We start from the raw sequence: 10,777 nt of genomic DNA, 5'->3' as shown, positions 1-10,777 counted from the left end.
AAAACCAAAAAGAAAATGCCACTATCATGACACTGATCTCCTCCCATTTTAATATTCCTTTCCAAACACTTAACCGAAGTAATGTATTTTTGTCTTTCATAATTTTAGTGCTCTGGGTAACTTGATTTTTTCTTCTTCTTCCAAAAGTGTACAAAACAATTTCCTCCAGTTTAATGTTGCTATTTTAGTATCTGCTTTCTGTAAGTTTTCTCTTTTTATATATTTTTCTTACTGTGATCGATTAACCTTACTATTGATGGCATGGAACCATATATCTTTCCTTTACTTTTCAGATCTGAGTCACCAACTCCCCCATGCCACTTTAATTGAAGTGACGAGGTACAGTTTAGTCTCAGTCTACCTTTCACATACTTGGGAAACTCACGTTTTGCATGCATTTATGCACTTGGTTTTCTGCTTCCAAGATTAATACTTTCCGAGGACATGCCTTTCCTCTCCAACCCACCCAAAGCCAAAGCTTGGAGCAAATGTTGCTTCAATTCTTCTTCGCATCTCCATAGGCACCTGTGCAGCAGATGACATGCTGGTCTTAATCAGTGAGAGCTGAGATTTCGACAGTGCAGATTGATGGTTTAAATTCTCTTAGGTCCCAACCCCCGCCAATACTTGTAACGTTTCCAGCTGCCCTAGACACATCCCACCCAAATGGATTGAGATACTTTTCTAGATCATGTCTTCAACACCTTTCTGTGAAGAGGCTCTCTGGGACATAATCTGTACCATCAGAGGAGCTGATATGTGCCCACCATCCATTTGGAGTTGCTGTTGCCCTACTTTGAAAAAGGTGGCTACAAGAGTGAGCAGAAATGGTACAAGAGCACCTGAGAGCTCCATTTAATTTCCCCAACATTAAGCCGAATTGATACTTTGGGGAAACTTAAGTCTTGTAAGATGTTCCAAGCCAAATCATTCGTGTTCTTATGCAACGTTCCAATTATGCAGGAAATCTGGGCATTCCGTGCCTACAACATATGAACAAAAATCTTGCAAAACATGATAATTACTTTCCCATTATCAGTCAAGACTGGGACGCGGATGGTGCTGTGGTGTAAACCACAGAGCCTAGAGCTTGCCGATCAGAAGGTCGGCGGTTTGAATCCCTGCGACGGGGTGAGCTCCCGTTGTTCAGTCCCAGCTCCTGCCAACCTAGAAGTTCAAAAGCACAAGCATGTCAAAGTGCAAGTATATAAATAGGTACCGCTCCGGCAGGAAGGTAAACGGGTGTTTCCATGCACTGCTCTGGTTTCGCCAGAAGCGGCTTAGTCATGCTGGCCACATGACCCGGAAAAACTGGCTGCGGACAAACGTTGGCTCCCTCGGCCTGTAAAGCGAGATGAGCGCCGCAACCCCAGAGTCGTTCACGACTGGACATAACTGTCAGGGGTCCTTTACCTTTACCTTTTTATTAGTCAAGTATTACTGAGATTAGATAACTAATAATTGATACCCGAAATTGCTTTCTCCCCTCAATCCCTTTTTCATTTTGTATTCTATTACACAGTGAGCAAGAACTATCTGCTGCTTTACTCTCTACACCACTTAGTAAATGTTAGTTTTTTGACTAATAAATATTTAAACGAGTAAGCAAAGAGCTGAAGTTCCACACTGGTTTTTTTTTACAACTAGTTATTTTTGTAAGCCAAGCTGGGAGCCCAAAGACTTAAGATATAAAAATGTCTCAAGGGTTGTAGCTTATTGCTGTGTGAGTGAAGTTATGTTTGCAAAACAGGACCTTGGTTTCCTCCCCAGACACCCCCCCCCAAATCTGCTCCTTCAGAGCTGATTTCTGTGCATGTGGGGGGCTGGAAGAGAGGAAATTCTGTTGCGTGAGCAGAGCTACAGCATTGGGTGTAGGCCAAATTCTTCACTCCACATTGTTTAGCTGGGAAAACTGCTAATCAATAACATTCAGTAAATTATTTCTGGAACACAGCTTTACTAGAGCTGGTTAATTCCAGTAGTAGGCATAGCATGAACATTCCATACAGGCATTACTGGCCATCATGACTGGCGGTGGAGGCTTAATGTTTCTTCACGTAAGTCTTCGTGGTCATCATGTTTCACTTATTTAGTGTCAGTCTCCTAGACGTCTGAGGCATCCAGTTCTGTTGGCTCTGCATTTCCTTCTTGATCTCATCACAAAGTTGCCTTGGATTTCAACCCCCTGTTTAACACTCATTTCAGCTGCAGCATTGGCCTTGCTTTCCAAGGTCTGCCCTAGTAGGAACAGCGAGTTCTGAGTGCTCTGAAATGATGCACAGCAAACCAGCACACATGAACGGGCGAAGGCACAAAGCAAGTCTGAGTTAGAAAAGTACTTTAATGGCAACCTAACATATTGTTCAAAGCAATCACATCCGCTTAAGTAGTCACTTGCCCTGACAGCAATGACAAGGTGACGAACACGGTGTTCATCTGTCTTTAGGGGTATTGGTTTTCTTGCGTCTAGTGTGGTACCTTGAAGAAGAAAAGAGAAGAAACACATTAAAATGTATTTTGTCATATGTTCAGTCATTTAAACACTCAGTTTTAAGAGACCAGTGATTGTCATGTTGACATTGTGTTTTTACGTTACAATTATTATGCCTTGTATATTTGTCTGCCCAATACAAAAAAAAATCAAGTCTTCTGTAGTGCAAGAACACCCTGCAGTGTTTTGGTAGATGGGCAAATCCAACTTCCAGCAGCACACAACGGATGAAAGTTCCCTAGGAGTCCTATGTCCAATCCTATGCTTAGCTCAGCATCAGGTTCTGTCTCTCTTGCTAGCTGTGCTAGAAAAGAGCTTGATCAAGACTTCTGCTTCTATGCTAAACTACATCTACAGTGGCTGAACTGCAGAACCACATGGCCAGAGACTGCTACACACAATTCTAGGGGCTGTGTGTAGCATAGGAAAATAGGAAATCTGTTTTCTACCTAATCAGACCCTTGGTCCATCCAGCTAAGTAACATCCACAATGTTTTGGATGAGTCTATTTGGTACCCTCAAATTAAAGACAACCATTCAAGGCCCCATTACCCTGAGACCCTGACTTTTCCACAACTATTTGGGCCTTTGTCAAAATAAGGTTCCAACAGATGTTGTCAGTATACTTAGAGGGGAGATACTTTGGAATACCCCATATGGAACGGAAACACGTTTATGGATGTAATCAGGTCAAGGATATCATGCACTATCTATTGATTTGCTCCTTATATACAATGTCCAGAGGAAATGTTTTATCGCCTATTCTTAACAGGTTCCCAGGCTGATCCCCCCCCCCCCCCAGGAAATGACAGTTGAACTCTTAGCTGATAAATATCTACAGATTACTTATCTGGTAGCCAAATTTGCTCTGGCAGCTAAGAAGCTCTGCTCCAGCTATGTTAATGCTGTTAGGATTCTTGGTCTGTGTTTGCAGTCATGGGATTGTTGTCTATCACATGACGGTGTATGTTTTCATTCCACAGTGTGGGAAGTGACAGAGATAGGATGTTTATGTTACTGTTTTCCATGAAGTGGGACTATTGTCCTTTGTTTCTTTCTCTTTGCTGTCTGATGAGAAAGAGGAAGGAGCTAAGTCAGAATGCTCCAAGTGTATTATATGTAAATAAAGTAGATTAGCCAAAATGCTGCACTACTGAGTTCTCTTACGCGAACCGCAAATACTCTGCAGGATCCCTAAGTGTGCTGATGCATCTTGGTTTCAGTCGCTGTGATGTTCGGGCTGGAGAAAGCTTTTGAAGCTCCTGAACAACCAACCAGGAGGGAGAGAACATGTCAGTCAGGCATATGTCTCTGCCAGGGTCCTACACGCGATCCTAACAAATGCTTGTAATCTCATATTTTATGTTGTAAACTTTTTATATTTTATAGACATGTTATCTTAGAGGAAAGCCTTGTTTTCACCCTCTACTCTTCATTGTGATACTTCATAATGGATACGAACTTTACTATATCTTTGAATACGTATAATTAAATTTTTAAAAATACAAAATAAAGGAATTCCTGCATTTAAAAGTTTGTTTTCTTGTTGGTAGGGCTATAGATGACTGCCAAACATAAAACTGGATCAGTATTCATGCCTGCATGAATTACATTGTTTGTTTATACAAAAAATAAAATAAAAATCTTACTGTTAGGACCAGATGAGTTAAATTATTATCGATAATTCTCAACATAACAAACCATTCCAGAAGTTCAAGCACCAGGTTTCCTAGCCCACTTAGGTATTGGATACACACAAGTCTTCTCATATGTATTTGGATATATATTTTTCTCTAAGGTACTTTATTATCAGTATAGCCATTTAGTCAGGAGCTAAAATCAGAGCAGATGAAAATCCTCGTATCCTACCCAAAATAGCTTTGCCCCAACTGTTCTGGAGGGTTGAGGGAACCTCTGAAAACATAGAAGAATGAACTGGAGGCTGCTGGGGGAGGAGGGAATCAACAAACATTGCCTCCCTCCCCTCTGCTAGCAGGAAAACCCTTCTGTGGATGAAGGGGCCTTTCCATCTGTAGAAGGCGAAGTCTGGAACCAACCCAATCCGGGTTCTGCAGTACTTGTCACCCTCCCACACAATTAACAACCTGGGAAATACTTACTGTCCCACAGGGTACCAGCGGTGCTTTGTTGTGTAAAACATTTTACTAAGTTCCTCAATCATAGGACCTTGCTGGTTCTTGAAGTCCTTCACATCCAATCTAGATTTCAGCATTTGATCGTGTGTTTCTTCTTTATAATCCAGTGGATCTAGTTGTGGAATGGGCTGTCAAAAGAAAACTGCCTCAATTAAGAGGAAAAAAACACACACACCCCAAAGAAAAGCCATAAACCCATATATTTATTGCCGGTACAGTTATGAAATGTGCAGGTGTTGCTAGTTTTAGGCAGAACGTAATTTGCCATTTTGCTGTATACATCGTTTTAAACCCCACCCCACCCCCACACAAAGATTACAGCATGCTGGATCCTGGCCATTATGCTGTAGAACAAAAGCTAATACTCTTCACTCCAAACAAATGTATCAGTCCTATTTTTCTCTAGCTCTTTTGCCTGCCACTGTTCTGAACCTTATATGGGAATAACCTCCCCCTCTTTTGATCCAAGCAACTTCTGCTGGAACTAAACTACTTGGAAGAGCTCATTCTCACTACTACTTCTGCATGTCTGGCTTGCAATTATCCAAGAAATATAGACCGCAGCCTCTTTTCTGTCGGCTCTGGGGGAACAGCTCCTGAAATAAAGCTCCGCTTAACAGAACAGAATTTAAAGATGAACATAATCTAGATATCTGGCTTGCTTTGGGAAATAACAAGCAAGGTGAAGTGATGCATGCAGTCTTGAAAACGGCTGAAGACTAGGGTGTTCCGCTGAAATTGTATATATTGCCACAGGTCTGAACTTCTTGGTGATCGAGCTGAAAATTTAAGCTTTGTTAAGTGTGCCAAGCTTAAGTTTTGAGCACAAGCCTATTTCTAAATCACATTCATGGTAAAGGATAACCACCAAGAAAAAAACTGGAAGGGTACCCAAAGATGAGCTATGTTGTCCTCCTGATAAAATCAGGAAGATAATTTTTTGCAGATTCACCTACTCTTGTGTGCTCATATGGAATGTCCACTGAAGGGTGATAGCAAACAATAGTTTTCCCATCCGATGTCACAGCAAGTTCCACTTTGCTAAAAAAAAGGAAAGAGAAAATAATACCCTTTTCAAGGGATGGCACTGGACAAGTCTTTTTCCTTCTTGTTTTAACTAAAATGTTTGCATAATTAAATGAAATAATGATTTAAAAAATTCAGAATAGAGGCTAGACCTCAAGAAAAGATTTCTATACAATACAGTGGTACCTCAACTTACGAAGACGATCCGTTCCACATCGCTCTTCGGAAGTCGAATCCTTTGTAAGTCGAAGCGTCCATTTTGCGCATGCCGCTTCTGCGCATGCGCAGAACACGCGCACAGCGAAAATACTTCCGGGTTAGTGGACTTCGGAAGTCGAAACCTTTGCAAGTCGAGGCATTTGTAAGTCGAGGTACCACTGTATTTAAATTGATCTAAATTTATTTATATGATCTAATAGACCAAAAATGCTGTTTAGCTGTCCAATAAGGCAGAGCACTTGTTTTCCTGTAGTGTAGTCCTTTGAAGTATGTAACCCTTGGCAAGCACTTTGGCATCAGCCTTTCCACAGTGAGTAAGCACTGTTTGGGTTTCCTCCCCAGTTCTTTGCAACCAGAATATGCACTGATTGTACGTGTTGTCCAAACAATCCTAATGAAATTTCTGATCAATATCAGTTTTCCTCTCACAGCAGCATTTTTATGGAGCTACTGACCACATTCATAAACATCCAAATTAGTGAGTTTATTAGACAAAGAGCATACAGACCTTCATTTCTATTTTTTTAAAAAAATCTGTGGGCAAGGTAGAACAATACTAAATACTCCAACTAGGGCTGTTGAAGCCAAGTTCCTTGACAGCAAGCCCAACTAAGCTGATATCCTAATGAGATGTTCAGCCTCATGCAAGAGAAAAGTGATTGCTATGAAAGCAGTGCCTAGGAAGATGCCTTATACCAACCAATCAGTCTATCTGCCAATCTACCTCAGTCTCCTAGAATCTGGCCGGCAGCAACTCTCCAGAGTCTATAATACATTTTCAACAAGTCTTCATAGCTCTACAAAAGCCCAACTCCACTAAAATAATATGGTGTTTTTATTTTAATGAGAAATGAAAACAGAGATTCTAAAATTCATAAATTATTCCTGCAGTAAGAGTGGACTGGCAATTTTGCTACTTCTAATATAGCAACTGACATCCTGGTGTCTTTTCACACACTTGTGAAATGAACTTCTGAGTTAAATCTGAATGGCTTAATACATACCAGTTATAGTCATCGGGAAGAGCTGAATATGTAGATTTGGGACAAGCACAAGATACAGATGCACCTGAAAATATAAGAGCCAAGTAAAACACTGGAGACAGAGAACAGCACAATGTGGGTTTCCTTTGAACATTGCTGAGCATTATGTGGTCATTGTAACAACTCACAGTACTAAACTAGGGATTGGAGCGTAAATCAATGTGAAGACGTTAAGTTATCTCACTTTTCAAAGCCCCTCCCCAAGCGATGTCCCTCACTGGCATTGCACAATATTTACCACATAACCCTATAGATAGATAGATAGATAGATAGATAGATAGATAGATAGAGGCATATGGTATAACGGAAGAGCTACACAGCTCTGTACCACCCTTCTTGATTGATAGCCAAGTATTCTTCCCTCTCCCTGCCTCTCCTGCAAACTGTTCAATGCAAGGGAGACCCTTCCCCAGCTTCAGGTGCCACGTGGCAGAGCTGCCACTCAATACTGTACGTTGAGGATAAGAAAAGAAAGTCCAGTGGTGCTTTGCCACTTCCTCTGCCTCTCTTCTCCAACTGGTGTCACTTTAGAAGCAGCCTCCACTAAAAAAAAGGGGGGGGAGTGAGAGGAGAAAAGATGGAACCCACCCAAATTAGGTAAGGCTGGGCAAACACACACATACCCTTTGGGAAGCTGGGTGTGTACGCCATTCTGCAGCACCACACGTTCCAAACTCTATGACCGTATTCCCTAACCTGGTGCCCTCCTGATGCTGCTGAACTACAACTCCCATCAGCACCAGCAGTGTACTGATGGGAGTTGCTGTCCATCACCAGCTGGAGGGCACCAGGTTGGTGAAGGCCAAATATTCTGGGAGAGAGGGGCAGGAATAAAGGGGAGGGCTTTACTTTTTCATCCCCCAGCATGTATAGCTACTATGCCATTGCAGGGTTTCCCGGTTATTGCTCCTTCCCTCCAACAGAGCGATTGGGCATATAGTCTTACTTCATTTCTCCAGGCTCCCTGGACACAGACTCGGGCAACAAGGCTTGAATGGGAAAAGAGAGAAGCTTCTCTTCTTCACTTCTACCAGAGTGCTGCTGAACTGCCTTTGCTGCAGCAGAGCTGGCTCAGTCATGCTCCTCTTGAGTAGAGACACAAACTCTTTTCCCACCTAGAGCCACAAGCTGCTTAGCTCTATGTTGAGGGCGGCGGCGGCAGCAGCAGCAGCAGCCACCTTCTGTGTGTGCAAAGCAAGATCCCACTCCATTAAGAGTTTAAAAGAGTATCCATGCACACTTACTAGGAGACAGAACTTGCTTGGTGAAAGCTGCCCAACGCATCCATGCAGTCTTCGACAACACAGCCCTTTGTGATGCCACGGCCATGCTAGCAGACAAAATTGTTGTCACGTCACGGTGATGTTTAAAGAAAATCTGCACCGTTCAGTCCATCACTGTTTGGGAATCAGTGGTTTGTCAGGAGATTAGTCAAAACATATTATAGATCCACAATTTGCAAGTCACCTTGTACACATTTCAATAGCTCTTCCAGGCTTTCACTGTTTAATTTTTCACTATGCAAAGTCTCCATCTTTGCCTTGCTATTTCCCTATGACAGGTGTGGGGAACCTCAAGCCTAGGAGAGCAATGTGGCTTGGCAGGCCTCTCTTCCTGGCCCTCGGGACTCTTCCCCAGCGATGACCATTGCTGGCTCTGCCTTGCCCCCCCCCCGTGCTTTCGGGTAGCTAAAATGCATCCTTGACTGCTTGTGTGTATGGAGAGGTGTGTTCAGACCCCTCTCTGAAATTCTGGAATGCCACTGCCACTCTACAGAGCTAAATGGATCAATGAGTCTAAGGCACTTTGTGTCTGTGGTGTATGCAGAAAACGCTGATGTATGGCTGAAATGACCATCGATTGTTAGAAAGGTAAGAGTCACCTTCATTTCTCTGTTCCACCTATTTTGTGTCCCAGACTCCACCTACCACTTTCATGAGACAACCAATGAGTTGCCTGAAAAAAAGCTTCCCATCCCTTCCCTAAAATTTCATTTTACCAATTGTACAGACTCTGGAGGCAGTGATGTAGTAGTCAACCAAGTGCAACTCACGAGTAGACCCACTGGAATTAATGAACATACATCATGAATACTACCCAGGAAGTTTACCTCAGCTTTGAACCCCGCAAGACAATTTGGGTTCTCCATGGCTCAGTCACAGGATTACCAAACAAGGTTATCATGAACTGCCTGAGCCATGTGAAACAGTTGTTTCCTCATATAATTTATTTTTAAACACTTTTTATCCTGCTTTTCTGCAAGTCTGTACTCTTCAGAAGTTAATATCACTGATTTCAATTAAGCTTATTCCTAGGTAAGTGGGTAAGTGGGTACAGGATTGCAGCCTTAAAACAATTAAAAATACAACATAAAAACAGAAAACAGCAGTACAATCAAAGGCTTCTTCATACCTCCTTCCACAAATAAACCCGATCTAGCTTGGAACCAAAAGGAAACCAGAACATTCTGGTGTGCACGCACGCGTACACACACACACACACAGAAAACTAGCTTGCAGGACTGTTTAGAGCTGGCCTGCCACCACACTCTTGAACAACTTGGCCCCAATTAGCACCTGGTTGACAGAATGCTATTCATTCAGGTTCAGCAAGATATTTTTCAGAAGTGATTTTCTCTTTCCCAGCAGCAAGACATTATCAGCTATGATGGACAGGTCTGGCTCAGGTGGCAGATTCCACTCCCATGTGCTGCTTGCAGGGCTGTCTGTGGCTGCTGCCACCCCCACCACTGTGAGCCCCCACTACCAGGAGCCTCCCACCAGATATAGAGCAGCAGCATCACTTTTGCAGCTACAGCCAAATACTGTTTAAACATCATTTGCTACTGTAAGGAAGGAGTTAGCACTGCTGCAACAGGTTTCTATGTAGTGTGGGCCCAAGCCTCCCTCTGAAGAAGGGGTCCTTTATTCAGAGAGAGGCAGGAAGTGGCCCTGGAGAGGGCCTCTACTACCACGGGGTCCCAAGAGCAAGCAATGCTGTTTCGTGCTTATATTAACCTTCAACAGAGACTTTAAACAAAGAGCCACTAAACTTTTGTTGCAGCAAATAACCTTCATGAATTCATGTGCAAGGCTGTCAAAACCACATATAGGGAATGCGGGCAACTTTCTTTACCCTGAATTCCACTGGTTACACTCCTAGTGGCAGGCAAGAACAGTAGGTATCCTATGCCTGCCTTAATCGATTGGCCTCAGGCTCGCTTCTGTACACGCGTGTGTGCACTTTCAGATGCAGATCCAAGGTCTCTCCAGAGCGGCCACTAACCATCCAAGCCAGCCAATAAGTATTTGCCGCACTGCAGAAACGAACCCGGATGATTAGGCGGGTTGTCAGAACGCTAACTTCTCGGATCTATTTTAAGGCATGGAGCGGCGGCATCATTGACAACAGCTCAGCCACGGGCGCTTTGCTCTCGCTGTGAAATCGCTGCCAGGAGGAGGCAGAAGTGAACACCCACGCGCGCCTATTCACCCGACCGGGGCATTCTGCACGTGGGGAAGCGCTTTTGCTTCCCTTCGCCTCCTCACCGCGCGCGTTGTGCGGCGCCCCCACGGCAGGAAAGGATTAGGAAAGGGGCTTCTAGCTTTCGGCGCGAAGGCGCTGATTTCCCCGGCAGGAGCAAGGAGAGGATTTCCAAGCGCCAAAGCGACAGGTCAGCCTCTCCTTGCTCCCCGGCTCCATTTGCTCCACTTTCCAGGGCGAGGCGGCCAGGAGGCGAAATCGGAAAAGGTGAAGGTAGGAAGGAAGCCGCTTACCCGGACAAGCCAACCCAGCAGCGACGGGGCCACCCGGTCTTGCAGGAACCGTCCGCTTCTTCCTTT

General features: G+C 43.7%; 1 protein-coding gene across 1 annotated transcript; it reads right to left on the bottom strand.

Moving 5' to 3' along the window:
• Positions 1 to 2,321: 2,321 nt before the first annotated feature.
• MRPL42 (mitochondrial ribosomal protein L42) lies at positions 2,322 to 10,777 on the bottom strand. The gene is made up of 6 exons (XM_035126631.3): positions 10,712 to 10,777; positions 8,180 to 8,332; positions 6,897 to 6,960; positions 5,604 to 5,688; positions 4,612 to 4,775; positions 2,322 to 2,478 (listed from the first exon to the last, which is right to left on the bottom strand). The coding sequence occupies exons 2-6, from the start codon at positions 8,262 to 8,264 to the stop codon at positions 2,433 to 2,435; spliced, it is 444 nt and encodes a 147-aa protein (XP_034982522.1). The 5' UTR covers positions 8,265 to 8,332; positions 10,712 to 10,777; the 3' UTR covers positions 2,322 to 2,432.

This window comes from Zootoca vivipara, chromosome 9, assembly GCF_965207765.1.
Source record: "Zootoca vivipara chromosome 9, rZooViv2.hap1.1, whole genome shotgun sequence".
Classification (NCBI taxonomy): Eukaryota; Metazoa; Chordata; class Lepidosauria; order Squamata; family Lacertidae; genus Zootoca; species Zootoca vivipara.
The sequence above is the reverse complement of the archived record's forward strand: the minus strand, read 5'-3'. Positions and strand labels throughout refer to the sequence as shown.

Excerpts from the sequence above, each read along its gene's own strand:
- MRPL42 (XM_035126631.3), bottom strand. The coding sequence starts at position 8,264 with ATGGCCGTGGCATCACAAAGGGCTGTGTTGTCGAAGACTGCATGGATG. Across the intron at positions 6,961-8,179 it reads CAAGCAAGTTCTGTCTCCTA|GTGCATCTGTATCTTGTGCT; the intron begins GTAAGTGTGCAT and ends TTATATTTTCAG. Across the intron at positions 4,776-5,603 it reads TTCCATATGAGCACACAAGA|CCCATTCCACAACTAGATCC; the intron begins GTAGGTGAATCT and ends TTCTTTTGACAG.